Genomic DNA, 24,358 nt, shown 5'->3' on the forward strand with positions numbered 1-24,358 from the left:
GGGGTAGCATCTGCCATATTTCTCCATTGTAAAGTTCCTTTTTTTTTCCCTTCCCTTTCCATACCCCACTCTATGGAACCAAGTCACCAAACCCAGGCCACACTAAAGGCAGGGTTAGGGTGGAAGGAGTTAAGTTCCACTGCCTGGAGTGAAGAATATTTACCTAAGCTTCTTATAATTCTTCTTTACAGGGGAAGAAATTTATGTTTTCAATTTTATAAAATAAGCTTATCACATAGAGACAACCACTGGTAAAATCTGCAGAAAAATTGTTTTGTTTATAAGAGAAATATATGTCAATGCATATATATATGTATATGTATGTTTTATATATATGCATATACACACATTTATATGTATATTGTATAAATATCTCAAATGTAGCAAATTTGGGAATTATAGAAAAAGTACAAAAGAGAAAATAACCCTTATCTGGGGGTTTTTGCTGTGATCAGAAATTCTTGATTACACCTTTGTGCTTTGCTTAATAATTCCTATTCATTAGTAATTTGAGAGGTCATGAATTAAGTGTCAGGGAGGCTGACATTTCATCAGGCCAATTCATCTTCAAGAACATCACCCTCATCAAGGTTAAGGTCACTGCGAAAGTCATAAATGGTGGGTAAATTCCACCTGTCATTCAGGTGCTTTAGAAAGTTCTGTAACACACACCACATACTTTCCAGAATTGAGTACATTTTTTTGGTGCTGTATAGATTTTGACAGGAATACTATGTTATTTTAGTGTATAATTATTTTATTGTTAGGGATTTTTAATGTTTTTTTTTTTTTACCATTTATCATTTCTAAATTATGGATTATTTGAGGGTATAAACAATTTTAAGAGGTGAATTAAAACAAAAGTAGATATTTTTCTGAGCTTAAGAAAAGGATGAATTTCTGGGGTTCCCATTGTGGTGCAGCAGAAATGAATCCCACTAGTATCCATGAGGATGTGGGTTCAATCTCTAGTCTTGATCCAGTGTTGCCATGAGCTGTGGTGTGGGTTGCAGACATGGCTCAAACCCTGCATTACTGTGGCTGTGGTGTAGGCCAGCAGCTGTAGGTCCAATTTGACCCCTAGCCTGGGAACTTCCATATGCCGCAGGTACAGCCCTAAAAAGAGAGAGAGAGAGAGAGAGAGAAAGAGAAAGGAGGGAAGGAAGGAAGGAAGGAAGGAAGGAAGGGATGAATTTCATGTTATGATCTCTTCAGTGTGAAGGTGAACTCACTGTTTATTTAAGTCTATTAAAATAGGTTGTATTAATCTAGTTATTTTTAATTGTTCCTGGAACCTTCATAAAGTGTTTAAGATGACAGATGGAACAATAGGTTTCCTTTCTTCCCTAACAGTGACAGAGGATAAGAGATGAGCTACCTTAGGAGGTGAGATTTAGACAAAATTCTAGAAATGGAAAGTAACAAATAATAACCAATGTTTCATGGCCAAGTGAGCCCCACCTCAGAGTGCACCATGGGTAGGATGCAGACAGGAAGAATATTGATTTGACTCAGGAACCTCAGAGTGTTTAGGGACCTAGAGGTGCTGGATATGATGGAGAATGGCAGCATGGGGCTGAAACAGAAGGGCTGTCAGCTTCTACTACTTCAGGCAGAATTACTACAGGCCGGTGTGTCTGTCCTCTAAGCTGTAGAATAGAGTTTTCTTCTCTGGAGGAATTAAATGGAAAATGAAAAATGATTATTACATTCTGGCACTTAGGCAATCCTCCAGCCATGAAGAGCAGGTCTTGACCAGTCTTGATCCCCACTTGACCAGTCAAAGTCTTCATGCAAACACAGGGCACCTCACCAGCTTTTCAGCATTCCCCTCAAAAATAGGGATGGATAAGCAAGCAAGTTAAGGCATTTTAGGAAAACTTCCAAAGAAACAGGAAACAGTCACTTTGGAGAAATCAGATAATGCAGAAAGCAGAAAGGAATTCAACAAACAAGCAAACCTCAAAATCTTTAGTGTCCTTAGAATTATTCTAGGATATATTGTGTCCAAAAAATAAGAATAGGATATTGTAAAAGGAACAACTAGAGGCCAAGGATGAGATCTCTGGAAAAAAAAAAAAAAGATTGATGAAATTTATTAGAAATCCACAGAAATCTTGGAAAGTAAAGCTAAGAGAATTGCCCAAAAAGTAGGTAAAGAAGACTAAGAATTGGAAAAGATGAGTGAACAAAATAAGGAAAACAGAGGAGCAATCCAGAAGGTCAAACATCCAAGGAATTTTTTTTTTATAATTGAAGGGCTAGAAAAATGAGTATCTAGAGTGAGAAGGTCCATTGAGTATGCAGTACGATAGATGAGAGAACACTCACTCAAAGACATACAATCTTGAAATTTCCAAATAGCCTGGGTAAAGAGAAGATCCTGAACTTTGAGAGAGAGTTAGGGGCCAACCAGAAGGAATGAGATTCAGAAAAACCTCTTAATTTTAGAAACGGGTTTCAGAAAACAAACATATAGATGTGGGAACCAGAAATCAGTGGCTCTAACCTAGAGGTGCTGTCAAGGGAATATCCCTGGGTAGGATAACAGGATTGGTCTGTGAGCCAGTGAAGTGAGAGTTCTAAGGGTGTCTCCAAGAAAAAAAGGGACTCCATAGAAGAGTACCTGATATATTAGGGGTTTAAAAACAGTGGATTATAATAATAAGGAAGACTATGCAATAAGAAAAGAAAGATAAGTAGAAATTTCAAGAAAAACAAAATGCTATACAAGAAAAGGAAATACTAGTACCCTGTATGGCTTCGAGACTAACCTATTAGAGTAGATACTAGCCAGTCAGGTGTACCAGTATCTACTGCCCGAGTTTTAGGTTTGCCTTTATGGTGTTTTAGAAATGTAATTATATTCATCTATATTGGTATGATGAAAGTAATGATACTGGGAAAATGGTGTAGAGATTGTGGAAAGGAGCAATATCAGGCACAGGACTTCAGTTGATGTCTAAAACTGATTTTAAAACATAACAGCATGTTATGAGAAAATGAAGATAACTTCTAGAAGAATAAGATTTTACAAAGTCAATAGTCATTACCTCTAGGGAATGGGAAGGGTAAAACAAAAGATTATTATTTTTCATAACAGGCTTTTAAGAAATATTCCACTTTTTAAACCATGTGCTTGAGGTACATATGAGATTATTTTTAAATAATAATTTATTATAAAACAACCAAATGTATCAAACTTGATTAGTTCTAGACTACAAAGAAAGAAATAATGAATAGCTCTAAAAGATATTTGGGGGGGCCAATTGGGGAAATTTGAACATGGAATGAAAATGAGATAATGTGGAATTATTACTAATTCTTAGGTGAGGTAATGAAACTGTGGTAATATAGGAGAGTGCCTGCTTCTTAGGACAGGATTGCTGAAGTATTTAAGGCTGAATTACCATGAGGTCTGCGAATTACCTTCAACTAGCATAGCATGTCTATTTCAAAGGTGGCAGAATATTAATGTTTTTTAAATACAAGTCGGGCCGTATGGATGTTTATTATACCCTTCTTTTTTTTTTTTTTGTCTTTTTACCATTTCTTGGGCTGCTTCCCGAGACAGATGGAGGTTCCCAGGCTAGAGGTCTAATCGGAGCTGTAGCAGCCAGCCACAGCCACAGCCACAGCAACATGGGATCCGAGCCATGTCTGCCACCTACACCACAGCTCATGGCAATGCGGGATCCTTAACCCACTGAGCAAGGCCAAGGATCGAACCCTTAACCTCATGGTTCCTAGTCGGATTTGTTATCCACTGAACCACGATGGGAACTCCTTATTACACTCTTTGAGTTTTTTGTACTTTTGAAAATTTGCTAAATGAAACATTGGAAAAGGAAAAAAAAAAAAAAACTCATGTACTCTTAGACCAACCGTTTCCTTGCATTTACCTAGACACTGCCTGCCCATTTTGCAGAGAGATTTGGAACCGTTTGCAGAGGGCTAGTTTTGACACGGTCCGTTCATATCCAAAACAGCACTGCCATAAACTACGTACTGATCATCTCCACTTAGATGCTGAGAGAATGGCCAGATTGTCAGGGAAATCCCACTCCAATGAAGATGTTGGGTCAATTCAGGGCCTTGTTGAAGGAAAAAAAAATCATTAAACCTCAGGGAGTGTTGAGACATTCTGTCTTCAGGGTTATCACTATGTGTTTTCCCCAGTTCTGACGTCCATGTCCTGGACCCCATGTAGCACCATGGAGAAAAGAGATAATTTTGTTAAACTCTGGTAAAAGAAAGAAATCCCTACTAGACCAAATTTTTGACTCACCTGTTTTTTTTCCTGAAGAATTAGATTACTGTGAAGGAAAAAATATATATACTTTTCTCACTATTTCATTTCTCCCAAAGTTGATGGCATCAGAGTGCTGGGCTCTCAATGCTCAATTCTGGTGTCATTTTTAGGGAGACAGTGCTAATGTGTAGAATGGTTCTGGGGAGATTAATCAGACCAGTGAAGGATTAGCACAATAGAAAAAGAAAAACGGTTGAAGGAAAATGGAAATATTTAGGCCAAAAGGAGAGGTCTTGTTATCCAATATACTGAAGTACAAAGTATGCAGAAAAGGTACGGGAGATATTCTAGTGTAGCTCCACAAGGCAGAACTAAGATGATGAGTAGGAGTTACAGGGACACAGATTTTTAATGCCATAAAGGAAAGAGATTTCTACTAATGGAGTTTAGCAATAGTGGATGCCTCAATATATGGCACAAATGAACCTTTCCACAGAAAAGAAAATCATGGACTTGGAGAATAGACTTGTGGTTGCCAAGGGGGAGGGGGATGGAGGGGGAGTGGCTGGGGAGCTTGGGGTTAATAGATGCAAACTATTGCCTTTGGAATAGATTAGCAATGAGGTCCTGCTGTGTAGCGCTGGGTACTATGCCTGGTCACTTACGATGGAGCCTGATAATGGGAGAAAATAGAATGTGTATATGTATGTGTAAATGGGTCACCATACTGTACAGTAGAAAATTGGGGAAATTACAATTTAAACAAGAAGAAGAAAAAGAAATAGTCTCTCATCATTAGAAGTGCATATCATGAGTGGAGTTGAGTGGAGTTGAGGAAGCAATGTTTTTCAGTGTCTGCTGAAAAACTGACCTTTGAAGAGTCTTGGGATAAGATTTTCTGATTTTAGAAGAAGCCACTGTTTTTGAAGTAATGCTACATGCTCGCCACTGTGGAAGATGCTTTCTCACAGTAGCTCATTTCTTCTTCTTATTTTTTTTTTTTTGGACTTTTTGCCTTTTTGCCATTTCTTGGACCGTTCCCACAGCATATGGAGGTCCCCAGGCTAGAGGTCTAATCGGAGCTGTAGCTGCCGGCCTATGCCAGAACCACAGCAACGCGGGATCCAAGCCACGTCTGCGACCTACACCACAGCTCGCGGCAACGCTGGATCTTTAACACTGATCAGGGGCAGGGATCAAACTCGCAACCTCATGGTTCCTAGTTGGATTCGTTAACCACTGCACCACGATGGGAACTCCTCGTTTATTCTTCTTAACAGCTTTATCAAGTAGGCAGGCCTCTTTTCTCAAATGAACAGCAACCACTTTGACCAAGGGCACACAGGAAGAAAGAGTAGAATTAGGATAAGAACTCAGATCCAGACTTAGCATTAGGGGTTCCCATTATGGCTCAGTGGTAATGAATCCGACTAGTATCCATGAGGATGCGGATTCGATCTCTGGCCTCACTCAGTGGGTTAAGGATCTGGCATTGCCACAAGCTATTGCTTGGGTCACAGATGTAGCTCGGATCTGGCATTGCCCTGGCTGTGTTATAGGCTGGCAACAGCTCTGATTCGACCCCTAGCCTGGAAACTTCCATGTGCCCCATGTGCAGCCCTAAAAAAGTTTTTTAAAAAGGCAGATTTAGCAACAAAGTCCAAGCTCTCCTCACTGTATCCCTGTGTTTTTGGATCTGCAGGTTGTAACCCATTACATGGATATTAAGTCGACTGAGTGTGTTAGAAGTAGAATTTAAACTGAATTGCACAAGAGTGGAATGTATCAAAATGCCTCCTGCTTAGGAAAAGAGGGAAGCATTGCCTCCTGACATGTTTGTTTGGTTATATCCTGGAGTTACAATGTGAAATGTATTTTTAATTGTGGGTCAAGGGGCACTCCTTAACCTCATGGACCTTTAATCTTCTCGACTTCCCTTCCCTAGACTTCTTTGATTGGGCTCACTTTGGTGACCTAGTGCCCTGATCACTCCCTAGGGATATGAGTTTCCTAACATTGCCCATAAAAATTTACTATGAATGCAATGGCTTAAAACAACACAAATTTATTCTCTTACAGTTCTGGAGGGCATGCTTAATTTGTGTCATTAGGTTCACTTTCCTTCCGGAGGCTTCAGGGGAGAATCTGTTTTCTTCCCTTTTTCAATTATTAGAGGCTGCCTGTGTTCCTTGGCCTGTGACTCCTTTCTTACCTCATTACAGTCTTTCTTCTGTCATTTCCTCTCCTACTGCTCATCTTGAGCCTCTTGCCTCCCTCTTATAGGGCTCTCCTGATCTCATGTAGTCAACAACCGCTTCATATTAGGATCCTTAACTCAGGTACATCTTCCTGTAAAGTAATCTATCCACAGTTCCTAGGAATTAGGATGTAGGCATCTTTGGGGGGGGGGGCAATAATCATCTACCACACTAGGCTTTTGTTACAAACTCTGAATGCGTAAACTTTAATATTCCCCTTTTGGACCACCTCTTCTGTATTTGCCTTCTTTGTCATTTCTTTGGACTTGCTTTTCAGTGGTTCTTAATCTCAGCTGTGGCTCTACCTGGGCTCCATAAAAGGTGGCTGCCTTCTCCTGTTCCTCAGAGCAGTTTCCCAGATGCCTTTTCTACTTGCCTTAAGTAGATGACTTTACCCTCTACTTAAAGAGAAAAAGAGCTTCCTTGTATGTATTGCTTCAATGACTCTCTTTCTCCGGTGTGTTCTCTTTGAAGGACACACACACACACACACATACACACACACACACACAAAACCCAAAGCATTAGAGAGCAGTGTTTATGTTACTGAAGGTTTCATAGGTAAAAAAAGAAGTTTACCTTGTACATTTCCTCTGATGCTCCAAGCAAAAATCCCCCTTTTCTTTTTGCACATCACTTTGGCCGCCAGCTGGTGCATCTTCTTTTATGGGTATTTTTGTTTTTTCCTTTCTAGCCTCTCCATCTCCAGGTGCCACTGTGTCTACATCTTGATTATTTCTGGGACTGCCAAAATCTTCCTTCTTTCTTAAACACAGTTATTTAGGACTTCCTCAATTGCTGTTTCCCTTTCTCCTTTCACTTTAATGTTGTCTTTAAGGATTGAAAGTCTGTTCTACTGCTAGGAAGATTTTTTTTGCCCTTGGCTGAAAATTACTATAGTTACCCAGACTGTTTCTTTTTATATGGGTTGAGGGGGATTACAAATAACCAAAATAAATTTGTTCCACTATCATTGTGACTTTAGTGGGGCATGGAAAGTGGGGAGAGAGTGGACTTACTCTTCAGTGAAAGAGCCCTAGGGAAGGCAAATCTTTCTTTAACTTTTTGTTTAGACATGTAATGAAGATAGGAATGTTTATCAGTGCTCACATTCATGTCTGAAGCATCTCACACTAGACCTCCTCTTCATGTTTTTTACCCTTTCTCTGCTGTAGCACTTAGTGAAGTGCTATCAAATGCTATCAAATTCTCTCACGGCACACCAACTCCCATCACTAAGCCAGCAGAGGTGGCTCTGCCTTTGGCCCTAAGCCATTGGTAAACATCCGTGAAATGCTCTGGTGGCCATAGCAACAGCTTGGCAGGCTGCTGTGCTCTTCCCACCAGGGGTAGGAACTCTCCCTGTCAGGGATTGTCACCTATCACAGTGGGAGAAGCAGGGACAGCTTTGCATTCTTACAGTGGAGGATGGTTTCTGGTTGGAGAATGATGGGCTGCTAGGGCGTCTTGGAAAAATAGTGCTGTGTCTAGGCGAAATCCACCAAATGGGTTTTCTGTTCCCCATGGGAGAAAGTGCTTTCATGTGCCCTCCCTAATAACATGCTGGGCCCCTATGCTAGCAGTTGTTTTCCCCTTCCTTTTAGTTGGAATTCTCATTTGTCTGGTCTCATTTTCCAGACAAATATGGATTGCTGCTTAGACAAAAAACAAAACAAAACAAACAAGCAAACAAACAAAACCAGCAAAGACATAGAGAAACTTTGGGAAACAAAAAAAAATTGTTCTGATAGAAATTTATTGGGAGAAGGAGTCAGAAATGACCTTAAGTGTCTGACGGGACTAGAAAGACCATTTTATAAGACACTGTTGTTAGAGCGGAAAATCAAAGAAGAGGCAGGAGACGGGAGCATTGAGACTTCAAGTGAGTTTTATTGGCCAACAGACTGGCCAGGAGCTGAGAGAGAACTTGGGCTCCCCGGCCGCATAGGGAGCAATTAGTTATACAGGAAAAGGGGTGGTTTCTATTTTTATCACAGCTTTGTTCTTGAGCTAAGTCAGTATTCAAGGGTTGGGGAAGCAATCTCCTTAGGAATGTGGGTAATGGTTTGGGGTGGGGGTAGAGGGAAGTTGTAAAGGAACATCCCATGACAATTGACTGTTTAAATTTAACTCATCTCCAAGATAGCCCATTGTTGGGGGAGGGATCAGCCTTCTAGATTGTAATCTGATTAGAGTTCTGGTGGCTCCTAGCAAGTCATATCTGAGGCCCCACTTAAGAACTGTCATCTACGAGGCTCCCAGCTGTCCCTGAAAACAGTGTGAGAGAGAAGTTCTGATGAGCATTTGGTTGCTACCTCTCTTAGCTGGGGTTCCTTGATTCTGTTAGGTTATTTAGCAACCCATGTTTTGAGATGTAATGAAGATTACTTTTTTTTTTTTTTTGCTTTTTTAGGGCCCCACCTGTAGCATATGGAGGTTCCCAGGCTAGGGGTCAAATCGGAGCTACTGCTGCTGGCCTACGTCACAGCTCACAGCAACGCCAGATCCCTTACCCACTGAGCAAGGCCAGGGATCGAACCCACAATCTCTTGGTTCCTAGTAGAATTTGTTTCCACTGCGCCATGATGGGAACTCCATGCAGATTCCTTTTTTTAATCTTCAAGAGTAGTGGGTTTGCTAGGGTTCTTCAGCATTTGTGTTAGTTTCTTTCAGACTGCACGCTTTCTTCTTGAGCTGAAATGATTTCATATTTATTTCACATTTCCAATCCAAAACATTTATTCAACTACTTCCTCGAATGGTTTAAACTTTGTTTTTTGGCATCTTTTAAGTACCCTTATCTGCCAAGATGTTATGGGCATTCTCCGCGAACCTCAGGTTCAAGGGAATATTCTTCACAAATCTCGATCAGTAGTCATTATGGTCTAAACATCCTGTGCCTGAGATAAATTAAGTGCTTAATTAGAGTCATTACAAGAATTTCCCCTTACTCTTAGGGTTAATGCTAACTTAACAGCCGGAGAAGTTAAAACAATGAAGCAGCACCTAATGGAATAGTGTAGTGTTTTTCAAAGTATGATGAAAAGTATATCATCATATCAAAGTATATAAAAAACCTGAAAATGTTTGCTAAAATGCAGGTTCCTGGGTATCACATTAGACTTACTGATCAGTATCTCTGGGCAAGGCTCCCAGGTATATGCATTTTTAATAAGCTTCCCATGTGGTTCTTTTGCATGCTAAAATTAGAGACAATTGGCTCATCTAATGCCTCATTCTCTTTGGTGGTTACATTTTTAATTTCCAAAAATCCACTTTAATGGGCTGAATGGCTGTCCTATCTATGTCTGTCTGTCTGCCTATCTATCTGTCTACCTGTCTATCTATTTATCTTCCATAAGAAAAATAGTGAATCTGTGGCAGCAGCTCCTGGGAATTACAATTTAGCAAATGCACTCAGCTCTAAGTACTATTAAGTAAGAAACAAAGATAATTAAGGGACAACTTCTCTACCCTTGTAGGAGCAAAAGGTTTTCTTCTGGAACCCCAACCTGAGCCCTTCCAGAAATAAAGAACTATGTTAGCCATACTGCAAGATGAGGAGATGATTGACGTTCCCATCATGGAGAGCAGAAATGAATCCAACTAGGAACCATGAGGTTGCGGGTTCGATCCCTGGCCTTGCTCAGTGGGTTAAGGATCTGGCGTTGCTGTGAGCTATGGTGTAGGTCGAAGACTCAGCTTGGATCCGGCATGGCTGTGGCTGTGGCCGGTGGCTACAGCTCTGATTAGACCCCTAGCCTGGGAATCTCCATATGCCACAGATGCAGCCCTAAAAAAAAAAGACCAAAGGGAAAAAAAAAAAGATGAGGAAATGATTGATAGAGTCACAGAGAAGAGAGCCCAAGCACCATCATCTTGGGGGAGTTCAAGGAGAGAGCAAGGCCAGGCATGGTTTGGGGTCATTTTTGTGTATCACTTTATTCTGTTCTTATCAAAAGTCCTCAGCAAAGAATATACTGTCATTGTCACTTTACAGATGAAGAGACTGGGCTCAGAGAAACCAAATTGCTTGGTTAGTGCTAGTTAGTGCTGCTAGTTAGTGCTGGAATTGAGTGCTGAACTCAGCCCTGTCTCTGCAGTCTGGCTTTTGACTAGAGAAACATGAACTGTGCTGTAAAATCCATTTCCAGTAGCAGGAGGAGGGCAGGACTCGCATCCATGGTTGACCTAGAGGCTTGAGAACTAAGTCTATTGATGATTTCAGCTTGATTCACTTGAAGAAATCCCATTTGGGGAATTTGGCTTGATTCTTCCTGATAGATGCCCTGAAAACCAGCCTCCCATGCTGAAGAGATGACTGTGGTGGGTGTGAGGTTTGATTGGAGGGCCGATACCATCACTTCCAGCTCTTAGACTCTCACAAGGCAAGAAAGAGAAATCTATTATTCTGCCCCCTCTCCAATTTTTCCAGACGGCTCAGTGTAATCTAGTCACCACTGCTTCTCCCCTAGTTAATGTATTTATTATGAAGAATTGACCCACAGGATTATGGAGGCTGAGAAGATCTGCCAGCTGCAAGCTGGAGAACCAGGGTAGCCATGGTGTAATTTGGTCCAAGTCCGAAGGCTTAACAACCTGGGGAGTGGATGGTGTAAATCCCAGTCTGAGGCTGGAGAAGATCTGGCCCTCGAGAAATTGTATGATGCCCCCCTTGTTAGGGACTGTAGTTTACTGAGTGCATGGATTGAAATGCTAATGAGGGAGTTTCTGTTGTGGCTCAGTGGGTTAAGGATCCAGCATTAACACAAGCCGCAGTGTAGTTCACAAGTGTGGCTTGGATCTGGTGTTGCTGTGGCTGTGGTGTAGGCTGGCAGCTGCAGCTCTAATTCTACCCCTAGCCTGGAAACTTCCATATGCTGCAGGTGTGGCCCTAAGAAGAAAAAAAAAATGCTAATGACACCCGGAAGCACCCTCACAAACACACCCAGAAATAATGTTTAATCTGGCCATCCTAACCTGTCATGTTGACATATAAAATTAACTGTCACATCAGGGATCTGGGGTGGGGTGGCGGGAATGTTCCTTAGACTATTGTAACAGCTAATAGCTAACACTTATTCCGTGCATACTATGTGCTTACACTCATCCAAACACTTTACACTAACGCATTGAATAAACATGACAACTTTTTTTTTTTTTAACACGACGACTTTTAATAAGTTAGCTAACAAGTTACTCCCACTATTCGTATTTCTCAGACGAGGACCTTGAAGTCCAGAGAACTTAAGTTACTTGCTGCTAAGAGATGAACCAAACACCTGAATGTGAGCATACTTGCTTTCAGTCCCCACTTTATATTGTGTTCACTGTGGATGATGCTATGATAAAATGCGCTACTGTCCCTACCCTGTGACAGTAGCGCATTTTATCATAGCATGAGCTATGATAAAGCCTCTTCTGCTAGGTATGCTACATACACTGTCTCTAAGAGTTACAACCTGCAAATTATAGAATTTGCCCCATTTTACTGATGAGAAAACTGGGACTTAACACACTGACTAATGCTCATGCTTTTTCAACTAACCCCTCTCATAACTTTTGGATCTTATATATATTTTTGAATCCATTTTATCAGGCTTTTTTTTTTTTTTCAATGAAGGGGTCCTTTTTTTCTACTACATAGACTCTGAACTGCCAGCCAGTGAGTGGGCTACAGTCTTGTGTATAGTAAGGTTTGGGCAGGTTCCTTCAAAGAGCATCACAGAGGTATGAGGACATGTATGTGTATAGCCTAGGCCACTCAAGGGGACAGCTCCTTCTAGAAGGGGAGCTTGGCTTTCACTTCTGTGTGATTCCAGCCCCAGTCCCAGGCGCTTCCTGGAACATCCATGACCCTTCTGTTCCAACCTCAGGACAGTGGCAGCTCCCTCTCACAGCCCTTGTCCTGCCAAATTTGTTCTCAGTGATTCATCTTAATTTTGGTAAATGTTACATTTTTATACCTAGTTGCCTCTTTCAGTTCTCCGAAGTCTGTGTGCTTTCCATTGGCATTTCCAAGCCGGCTCCTATTATAGCGAAATGTCTCATCTTTGCAGTTTGTTTATTTTTTAAGGCGTCTTCACATTTGCCCTTGATTACAGTGCTCATCCCTGTATGATGCATATGCTCATCCCTGTATGATGCATATGCGTATGGATCTCTCTTTCACTAGTCAGCTACTGTCTAGAAATACACAGTCCAATAGGGGAGCCATTAACCACCTGTGGCTGTTTAAAGATGATTATTGAAGTTAAATGAAGTCAAAAGTTCAGTTCCTCTGTTACATTAGCCATCTCTCAAGTGCTCCATAGACGCATGTGGCTAGTGGCTGTTGAATCAAATGGGGCAGATAGAGAACATCTCCATCATCGCAGGAAGTCCTATTCGACAGTACTGTTTCTTGGTGGTATGGACCAGATCTGTATTGTTACAATATTTGCCTGGCACCTGGTAGCTACCAGGAGGATGGAACAAAGCATGTTTTCTGGGCTTGAGCTTCATTTTCTCAAATCACATGCGTTTCTAGGACTGCCAAGACTAATATGCACAATCTTTGTGAATTGATGGCATCACCAGTCATACTCCCCTTTGGCTCCATGGGGGGCCAGTCAGAGAGCTCTCAGCATCACAGCAGAGGGTGGCATATTCCTGGGGGCATCTTCCCGGTGGTCTCATCTCTATATTATGAGGCTTCTATAATCCCTTGACGTCTGACTTAGGGTGCTGATTGTGTATTAAATGATAAAAGTTGTGTGCTTCTTCCACACTGTTGCAGGATTCTCGTACAGAGAGACGGGACACAAGGCTTATTTCCAGGAAGCAATGTTTATTTGTGCTGGCACCTGCTCAGCGGATTCATATCCAAAGGCTGAGCCCCAAACCCAGCGAGGCGTTGCCTTGTATACCTCCACTAGTTTCCCCTTAACATTTTGGTAACATACATTCTGTGAATTCTGATTGGATGATCCATGTTACATAGTTGCACATGCGCACATGGATACTGATTATGTCTTGTTGCCACAGAGTTACACATGTGCACACAGATACTGGTTGTGCCATGCTGCCTTCCTTTTGTCCTGGGAGGGCCTCTACCACAAAACCAGAAAAAAAAAAAAAAAGTCAATAATGCTGGGAGGCTGTCTTGGCTTTAGGACTGGGCCAAGTGTATTAGAGATTATAAAAGTTCAATCTTATGTCCTTGCCCTCTAAAATCATCTGTTCTCACTGGCCCTTGTCTCTCCTGGACCACAGCACTGGAACCTGCAGCACCTGCAGAGGTACCTCCCCCCACTTCCTCAAGGATACTGTGTGTGGTGGGGAAGGATCTGGGCTAATAGGATTCAGGGTCCGAACTCTAGGCCCAGTGCCATCAGAGGTCATGGGCCAGCCTCTTGGGACGTGTGAGCACTGTACCTTTTTTTTAAACACAAACACGCTAGGACTTTGCTGTTCCCTTTTCTGCTGTTTTACAGATACCAGTCTTGTCTTCCTGGCTGGGTTGTAAACCTCAAGGGCAGGGGTCAATGTCCCTCTTAAGGCTCTTAGCACTGGGCTGGCCATGTGATAGGAGCATGTTGATAATAAACAAGGGTGATGCAGGGGGGTCTATTTTTATCTTCTTTCCTGTGTATATAGTGGGAAACAAGTTGTGTCTTTCCTAGTGATCCATACACTGTAATTGAGGATCTTGGATACCTCTTTCTCCCCAGTCAATTTTTTTCTGTTCTTGATTTCAGAGTATATTGATCATGTTACCTTCATCACTGTAAGAAGAAACAAATTTTTCTGATAAGTTTTTAACTTTTCAAATGAAAAGGAATTTCTTTCCAGGACAGGTTGATGAGTTTTGGTGGCTCTGTTCCACCGTACCACTCCAGGGGGCGCCACTCACAGTACTCTGTGAATCGCATCCTCTTGATCCCTACAAGACAGAACCCCGAGTACTGGAACGGACTTGATAATTTCCTCCTATGTCTTCTACAATGCCATCGTTTTTACTTTTCAGTCTGCCGTTTTCACCTGTGGTAAAACCTGAAGGCATGGCAGCGTAGGCTCCATGACTCTTCAAGGTCTCTGGGCTTTGTGGTTCTAAAGTCAACTCACAAATTCCATGTAAGATGCTGATGATTTCCCATTGGACCCCAGATCACTGTACTAACTGAAGTATAACAGCAAGTACATGAAATACATCAAGATGACTAACATTTTGGTGGGAGGAAGAGCAGAGGTTGTGGGCAACTATTTTCAGGAAAAATAAATTGGTCTTAAAGAGGCCGTGAAGGTCCTCTCCCCTCCCTTCCTTAGCAGAGAGCAGTAGAGGTTCAATGCCAAGTGACTCACACCAAGGCAGCCCAGCTCTTTGTCTCATCCCCACCTGCTGGGCTCGCCTGTGGACTAGGAAGCAGTTTGAAGAGTCTGATTGAACCGGCCTTGAGAAATTCCCCTGGATTAAATTCTTTCCATGGCCAGTCCGGAACACTGCAAACAAATTAGTGAACATTATTATTGTTTTTTTTTTGTATTAAATAATGCTTCCTATAGGATTTCTCATCACGGCTCAGCGAATCCAATCTGACTAGTATCCATGGAAAGTAACATAATGTCTTTTTTTTTGTCTTTTTTTGGTCTTTTCTAGGGCCACACCTGCGGCATATGAAGGTTCCCAGGCTAGGGGTCCAATCGGAGCCATAGCTGCTGGCCTCCACCACAGCCACAGCAACTCAGGATCTGAGCCGCATCTGCGACCTACACCACAGCTCACAGCAATGCCAGATCCTTAACCCACTGAGCAAGGCCAGGGATTGAACCCGAAACCTCATGGTTGCTAGTCGGATTCGTTTACCACTGCACCACGATGGGAACTCCCATAATGTCTTTTCTATCAAAGGAAATCTTGATTACTCCATTTTGCTCTGGTTTGAGATGCCCTCCTGCGACCCCCTCCTCTCTCCCTCTTCTCCCAGCAACTGTTTGTTTCAATTAGACAACCAGGAAGAATGGGCGCCCCGACCTGACAATGGGAAGGGGACAGTACACCACCTGTGTTAGGGACAAATAGGGAGGGTGTTTTCTTCTTTGCACGTGTTTTTTGAGTACCCGTGCCCTTCTGCAAAAGTAAAGAACCTTGTCGAGATCTCCCTGTGTTCATGTGTCTCATTTTCTGACACTGATGGTCCAAGCCATTCTCCAACAGATTCATGGGGACACAGGTTCCATCCTTGGCCCCGCTCATTGGGTTAAGGATCTGGCATTGCCTTGAACTGTGGGGTAGGTCACAGATGAGGCTCAGATCTGGCATTATGGTGGCTGTGATGTAGACCAGCAGCTACAGCTCCAATTTGACCCCTAGCCTGGGAACCTCCATATGCTGAGGGTGCGGCCCTAAAAAGACAATAATAATAATAATAATGGTAATAATAATAATGCTTTCTGTAAAAAATTAAGGATAGGACTGTCAACTTAAAATAATGCACAACCTAAAATTTGAGAGCTCATTTTTATTTGAGGCAAAATGAGGACTTAAGCCCAGGAGGCAGCATCTCAAGTAACCCTGAGAAACCTGCTCCAAGAAAGCAGGGGTCGGGGGTTAGGATGGGATGGATGGGAGGTTTTGCAAGAAAGGGCAGGTAATAGGAACAAAAGATGATTGCTAATAACAGAAAACCAGATTTCTTTTCTTTCTTTTTTTTTTTCTCCTTTTTCTAGGGACACTTCCTATGGCATATGGAGGTTCCCAGGCTAGGAGTCTAATCAGGAGCTGTAGCTGCCAGCCTACACCGGAGTCACAGCAACTCAGAATCCAAACCGCGTCTGTGACCTACACCACAGCTCATGGCAACACCAGATCCTTAAGCCACTGAGCAAGGCCAAGGATCGAACCTGCAACCTCCTGGTTTCTAGTCAGATTCGTTAACCACTGCACCAAGATGGGAACTCCCAGATTTCTCAAGTTAAGGAATTTAGCACTTTTCTATGGGAAGATGCAAGGTCTGACTCACTGAAATCATTCCTTTGATACGCACCTCAGCCTTCAGGGGCCAGAATCCTGTGTTTTTACAGCCTGAGATTCCTCAGGGCACACTGTTAGGAGTGGCTGCAATCTATTGGCAGGAATTCTTTGTTTCTTTCCAGAGTTCCCTCAGGGCTCACCAGCAGCCTTGCACATATTTTTCTGGTGAAGGTTACTGCTAGGTAAGAAGAGCAGACCTCAGGCAACATGAAGGATTATGGTGCTTTTCTAAATACCAGGAGATGCAAGAATTGGGCTTATAAAATCTCCTAAAAATACCTAACTATCTGAAGACCTGTTCTGCCAGTTTTCCCCAGCTCAGAGGGCCTCACTCCTGGTCTCCACCCTGAGCTCTGCTCTGCGGGTGGGTCAGCAGCTGCCGTGGCTCATGATTTAATCCATGTAGAGGCAGATGGCAAGTGCCAATTTCCAGTTCACAGGTTTAAAACAAATACATTAGTGTGAGAAATCAGAATAATGGTTACTCTTGGGAATGGTATTGACTGGGAAGGGACAGGAAGTTTCTTCTTGACTGCTGGAATCTTCTATTTCTGCATTTAGGCGTTCCCTCAGTGAAAGATTTATGGGACTTTACAGTTAAGACTTGTACATCTTTCTGTATGTTTATCATGCTTCAAAATAAAGTGGTTTTTTTTTTGTTTGTTTTGTTTTTTGTCTTTTTGCCTTTTCTAGGGCTGCTCCCGTGGCCTATGGAGGTTCCCAAGCTAGGGGTCCAATTGGAGCTGTAGCCGCTGGCCTAAGCCAGAGCCACAGCAATGTGGAATCCGAGCTTCATCTGCAACCTACACGACAGCTCACGGCAATTCGAGATCCTTAACCCACTGAGCAAGGCCAGGGATCGAACCGTCGACCTCATGGTTCCTAGTTGGATTTGTTAACAACTGAGCTACGATGGGAACTCCAAAATAAAGTTTATTTAAAGCAAATCTTAGAAGAGCGCCTCGGGAAGTGTTCACTTAGTTAAAACAAGATATTTATAACTTAGTTAAAACAAGAAGGTGCGTTTATTTCCAAAGGCCAGTTTGCAGTGTGGTGGGATACTGGCTACTAGATATTGGGAGGACAAAGATTCAGTGACGGAGATAAAAGTGCAAATTTGTCTTCTTTGAGCTCCTGCCTGGAGCTCATCCTGCCCTGGTTCTCCTGGGAATCTGTTCAAGTCCCCCATGAACTGGATACTTTTTCCTCAAGTCCATTCTCATTCTTCTTCAAACATATGAGGTGAACAGTTTGTGAAGAAGACCGGAATGAAGAGCTCTGGTTCACATTGTTGGAAATTAAGATAACTTTGGCTCGGGTCGCCAGTGTCAGAAAGAGAGACATGTGGACAAGGATAAATCTCGACAAGGCTCTTTACTCCTGCAGAAGGGTGCAGGTGCTCCAAAAAGCGCAGGCGCCAAACAAAGGACCCTCCCCCATTTATCCCTAATGCATGTGATGTACCTGTCCCCTTCCCATTGGTCAGATCAGGGCACACATTCTTCCTGGTTGGCTAATTGAAACAAATTGTTGCTGGGAAAAGAGGTAAACAGGAAGGGGTTTGCAGGGGCATTCGGCTGGAAACCAAAGCAAAATAGAGTAACCAAGATTTCTTTTGATAGAAAAGACATTATGTTACTTCCCACAACATCCAGAGCTGGCAGCAGAAGAAGGTGGTTCTCTTGGGCCCTTAGCTTCAGGGAAAGCCTATAGCCCATCCTTTCTTCCGATGAAAAGGACCCAGTATATGATTTCCCACTGTGATCTGGCTCTGGTTAGCTGGGAAAAGCCCTGTGAACTGTGGCCCCTTGGTGCCAGGGTACAGAGCTCTGTGTTTCTATGTTGGGGGAGAGAGGAGGTGCAGAGCTCAGCTGGGAAATCCCACCTTACTCTGCCCAAATCAGCGGACACCTCTTCAGGCCCTCCTCTATGACACACTTGGGGTCCTAGGGACAGCAGCCCCACTTGCATTGAGCAGATAGTCTTCTTCCCCTCCCACTGGAGAGTAACCCAGCTCTCCTAGGTCTCTGCCCAGCTTCTGAGAACTATTTAGGCCACAGAGGTGATTTCCAGATGCACGCTGGCAAAGCTGGCCTTGTGCAAGAATTCAGCGCTTGCTTGGAGGTTCCCTGGTGACCTAGCAGTTAAGGATTTGGCATTGTCACTGCTATGGCATGTGTCTGATCCCTGGCCCAGGAACTTCTGCATGCAGTGGGTACAGCCAAGAAAGAAAAAAGAAAAGAAAAGAAAGAGAGAGAAGGAAGGAGGGAAGGAAGGAAAGAAGGAAGAGCAAGAAAGGAAGTGAAAAAGAAAAAAAGAAAAGAAAGAAAAAGGAAGGGAGGAAGAAAGAAAGAGGAAGAAAGAAAAAAGAGAGAGAAAGAAAGAAAAAAAAAGAAAAGAGAAAGAGGAGAAAAGAAGAAAGAAGAAAGAAGAAAGAAAGAAAGAAAGAAAGAAAGAAAGAAAGAAAGAAAGAAAGAAAGAAGAAAGAAAGGGAAAGAAAATGCTTGTTTGGCTTTCAGGCACTTTCATTCTTATTGCCCATAAAGTAGTTATTAGGTTCTCAACTGGAGCCCAGTTCTCAAATGGAGCCTCATCTGTTTCTTCTGACCACTGGGTCCAAAATTTGAGGCTAGAGAAATACCAATATATCCTTCTTGTTGCTATTATTATAAATTATTTTTTATTCAAAGACAGCAGTGTTAGGTTGGTGACAGTTGCAGAAAGGGACCCCATGCCAGCCATCCTGGAGGAGTCCTCTCCTCCTACTTCATTTCCATGGAACAACTGAGCTTCATTAGCAACAGGCCCATGTTCTCCTTGTGTCCCCGGTGTTTTTCTCAGAGTAGAAATGGAACCCAGCCTCAGCCCTGCACAAGTCCGTTTTCAGCTATTTTATTATAGTCTGGACTTTGTCAGTGCCTCCTGTCCCAGAGGTTTTTCTTCAAAGAAGGATGCTGAGAGAAATGTCATGTCTTCTAAGAAATGCCAGCAAATCTGAAGTCAGATGCAACCATTGTTGGAGGTGGTAGTTAAAATATTACACTCAGTCTTTGTAAAGCAGTTTGCAAGGCCCTTGATTAAGCTTCTGCTCATCTGCTTCTCTTAGCCCTACAAGGTGGTAAGCCTCACCCCTTTTTACAGATTGGGTGACCTATTCAAGGTCACACAGCTATTCTTATGACTTTCAAGGAAGTGTTCCTTTTTTTTTCTGTTCTACTTGTTATTAAAGTTATTTTAAGGTCGGCAATCAAAATAGAAAGGCAACTGTGAGATGTATGTTTAGGTCTGGTTATATTACTGGTACAATAAAGCACAAATTTTGGAAAGACCCTCAAGTCATGAGCTGTCTAACAGCGTCTCCTTCGTGGAGCCCCTTCTGCCTCCTGACGGCAGGGGGCCCCTCAGCCAGTCTTCAGACCTGTCCTTGGAGCAGAGCCGCCAGGCTTGCTGAGAAGTGGTGAGGAGGCTTGAACTCTAGGACCATTCACAGTTTTCCTAACCTCAAGGTTTCCAGGTTTATTTTTGCAAAGTTCACATTCACTGAACTGCCATGTGGACTCTGGAGATCCCGAGACAGTGAAGATGTAGAATCTGAGATGGGGAAGGAGTCCAATGTCAGAGAAGGCTGTGAGCCACACCCTTTTCTCAGAACTTTTCTTACATTAACTCAGATTGTCACAGAAACCTTTGATTATCCCCATTTTTCTGTTGAAAAAGCTCAGACTGGGCAAGTCATTTGTCCCAAACCACAGAGCGGATAAGGAGAGAAGCTGGGATGTGAACCCAGTTTAATTTCAGAGTCTGAGCTCTTGGTTGCCTTGATGTGATGCCACAAGCAGGGTGTCTAGGGCAAGCCCTTTTGTTCATCAATATAGAATTCAGATTCTGAGAGTGAAGTCCATCCTAGGGGGTCCCCGGCAAAGCAGTTTCTAAATATCTCAAATGGGCATTAAGAAATGTTCCCAAACAGAAAACAGAGCTGTGAGCTCTACCCCTCCAGACCTGACACCCAAAATGCCTTGCTCATTGCTCAGCATTCTCCCTGTTTATGGCCAATTCCCAGATCTGGGAAATGAGAGAGCCCTCTTTAGACTTCTGGGAACTCAGTCTCAGATCAGGGACTTAGCGATGTATTTCTGCATTTGAGAGCAGAATGGCATTAGACACATCAAGTCAAGTGTTTAGCTGGGCTACCCACATGCAGGTAAAATTTCCCAAAAGTTGTCAATGAAATATGGGGTATAAGTACCAGCTCCCAAACAGGGCAGCTGGAAAGAACTGGTTCCTAATTTAAGATTCATAGATATCTAGCAATGGGTTTTGGCAGTGGAGGGAATCCATGAACCTGCAGGATGGTATACTACCTTTTGAGATACCTGTATATGTACACTTTTTTTCATTAGCATCTCAAAGGGGGACATGACTCTAAAACACCCAATAACTATGGCTATTAAGATATTTCACTAAATTATTAATGTGTAGATCTTCTGTGAGATCAAATGGCAGACTATGAAAGCACTGGTCTTAAAAGAGTTTCAGGGATCATCACAATCCATATAAATTTCTCTTTACTACTTTTCTTTACCTAAAGAATTGACCCAGATAAACCTTTGTATTGCATTATTTACAGACCGGATTTTTCCATCTGCCACATGGAGACTTTTTCATTGAGCCTGTCAAAAAGCATCCACTGGCTGAGGGAGAGTACCACCCACACGTCGTATACAGGAGGCAGACGGGGGGCATCCCAGAGATGGAGCAGCCAGCCTGTGGATTAAACGGTATTGTGACTTAATCTTCTCACTAGGTGGAGGAGTTTGTTCTATTATTGGTTTTTTTGTTTGTTTGTTTCTTTTTTGTTTTTTGTTTTTTTACAGTGGAGACCTGTTCTTATTCAAATCTGTTATCTCCTCCCCATTCTGTGGCCAGAAATTAGATACCTTTGTATAAATCATTTCATTTATTTTTACTCAAGTCTCTATATTCTTTTTTAAAAAAATTATTATAGTTGATTTATAATGTTCTGTCAATTTCTTCTGTACAGCAAAGTGACCCAGTTATACACACACACACACACACACACATTCTTTTCCTCATATTATCTTCTATTATGTTCTATCACAAGTGATTTGATATAGTTCCCTATGCTATGCAGCAGGACCTCATTACTTATACATTCTAAATATAATAGTTTTCATCTACTAACCCCAAACGTTCAATCCATCCCGCTCCCTCCCCTCCCGCTTGGCAACCACAAGTCTGTTCTCTACATCCATGAATCTGTTTCTGTTCTGATGATAGGTTCATTTGTGCCATATTTTAGATTCCCCTTATAAGTGATATCATATGGTATTTGTCTTTCTCTTTCTGACTTACTTCACTCAGTATGAGGATCTCTAGTTTCTTCCATGTTGCTGCAAATGGCATTATTTTGTTCTTTTTTGTGGTTGAGTAGTATTCTATTGTGTATATGTCCCACATCGTCTTAATCCATTCTTCTGTCAATGGACATTTAGGTTGTTTCTATGTCTTGGCTATTGTGAATACTGTGAAAATGAACATAGGGGTGCATGTATTTTTTTGAATTCTAGTATTGTCTGGATATATGCCTAGGAGGGGATTACCAGATCATATGGTAGTTCTATATTCAGTTTTCTGAGGTACCTCTATACTGTTTTCCATAGTTGTACCAATTTACATTCCCACCAACAGTGCAGGAGGGTTCTCTTTTCTCCACACCCTCTCCAGCATTTGTTATTTGTAAACTTAATGATGGCCATTCTGATCAGTGTGAGGTGGAGCCTCATTGTAGTTTTTGCATTTCTCTAATAATTAGTAATGTTGAACATTTTTTCCTGTGCCTGTTGGTCATCCCTATGTCTTCTTTGGAGAAATGTCTATTTAGGTCTTCTGCCCATTTTTCAATTGGGTTGTTTGGTTTTTTTGTTGTTGAGTTGTGTAAGTTGTTTGTATATTTCAGAGATTAAGCCCTTGTCAGTTGCATCATTTGCAACTATTTTCTCCCATTCTGCAGGTTGCAAGTCTCTGTATGATTAATGGGAAGGGAAAAAGGTGTCTCCCATATCCTTGCTACCTTAATTGATGGTATTCACATGGTATTCATAATGGCGAATTATTGTTGTTGTTATTGTTTTAAAAAGCCTCTTCTGAATCCTTAGATGAAGATAGTCTAGACTATGGACTATGATTTTCAGTGTTGGCGGTGGTTTTTTTTTTATTTTTTAAAGTTTTATTGATGTATAGTTTGTTTACAAGATTGCGATAATTTCTGCTGTACAAAATAATGTTATAATACATGAGTGTGGACTATTACTAGACAGCTTGTCATATTTGCATATGGGAGGCAGATTTAAATTTTTGATGATGCTGATAATGACACATGAAGATAAACTGAAAAAAATACCTGCACGTTATCAGATGATGAATTCGGCTAAGGTTCTTTTGGCTGTGTTTTGTTTACAGTCCACTAGACAGTATGTTCTCTGTCTCTGTGCCCTGGGAATGATCTGATTTGCTCCTCTCTGCCTTGTACTAAAGAGTTGCAGGTAGTTTTCATAGATAAACTGGCCCAAGTTATTTCCTTGCTGTTCCCATGTTCTCTTTAATGTGTGGGAGATATGCATTAAGGGCCACTGGAAATTGGGAATTACAAAAATATTGTTCAGTTTCTCCATTCTTCAGAGGAAAAAAAAAATAGCGGGCTGGGGGATAGTTAACAAAATAAATCCATAATATTATTTATATGTCTTAAGGATTTGGAAACCGTGGATCTCAAAGGGAAAATAGAGGCGGAAGGTGGGTTCTTTTTTTTTTTTTTTTAATGATTTTTATTTTTTCCATTATAGCCAGTTTACAGTGTTCTGTCAATTTTCTACTGTACAGCATGGTGACTTAGTTACACATACATGTATACATTCTGTTTTCTCACATTATCAGGCTCCATCAGAAGTGACCAGACATAGTTCCCAGTGCTACACAGCAGGATCTCATTGCTAATCCATTCCTAAGGCAATAGTTTGCATCTATTAACCCCAAGCTCCCCCTCCACCCACTCCCTCCCCTCCTCCTTGGCAATCACAAGTCTATTCTCCAAGTCCGTGATTTTCTTTTCTGTGGAAAGGTTCATTTGTGCCATATATTAGATTCCAGATATAAGTGATGTCATATGGTATTTGTCTTTCTCTTTCTGACTTACTTCACTCTGATAAGGGTTTCAGAGGACTCAGAACGTGAGTTTTACAATGAGAAGAAAGAAAGGACAAGGGAACAAGTGATTTCTCTACAGAAAAGTGATTTATCTCAGACCCCAAGGATAGATGATAACTTTCCTGGGAGTTTCTTCTGTAATCTTAGCAGAGGATATAAGTGATAAGAGTCTGTAATATTTCTGTACACAAAAGTGTACACAAAAGCTGCTTAAGTTCCATAACTTTGATGAGCTATTGTAGCACCCACCTAAATTAGATAACATTGTCTAAATCTCCTCTCAGAAGGCACCAAAAGAAGAGACACGTCATCTGGTTGGTTTGATTGGGGTACCAATCCAGATAATTTAATCTTAGTGTGAATTCTTAAGACTCTGTCACCAATCCAATCACATGAATAATGGTCTAATTCCTATTATGCCTTGGTTGATGGATGACATTTTATATGTGTAATTTGATTTTTTGTTTGTTTGTTTGTTTTATGGCCACACTTGTGGCATATGGAAGTTTCCAGGCTAGGGGTCAAATTGGAGCTACAGCTGCCAGCCTCCGCCACAACCCCAGCAGCGTGGGATCCAAGCCTCATCTGTGACCTACACCACAGGTCATG

At 41.9% G+C, this 24,358-nt stretch overlaps 1 protein-coding gene across 1 annotated transcript in view; it reads left to right on the forward strand.

Moving 5' to 3' along the window:
• ADAMTS12 (ADAM metallopeptidase with thrombospondin type 1 motif 12) overlaps nt 1-24,358 on the forward strand; it is a 371,922-nt gene that overhangs the window by 118,043 nt on the left and 229,521 nt on the right. The window contains exon 3 of the mRNA XM_047767431.1: nt 21,153-21,303. Coding sequence (XP_047623387.1) covers nt 21,153-21,303 — 151 coding nt within the window. The remainder of the gene's footprint in view (nt 1-21,152; nt 21,304-24,358) is intronic.

Source organism: Phacochoerus africanus, chromosome 1 (genome assembly GCF_016906955.1).
Source record: "Phacochoerus africanus isolate WHEZ1 chromosome 1, ROS_Pafr_v1, whole genome shotgun sequence".
Taxonomy (NCBI): domain Eukaryota; kingdom Metazoa; phylum Chordata; class Mammalia; order Artiodactyla; family Suidae; genus Phacochoerus; species Phacochoerus africanus.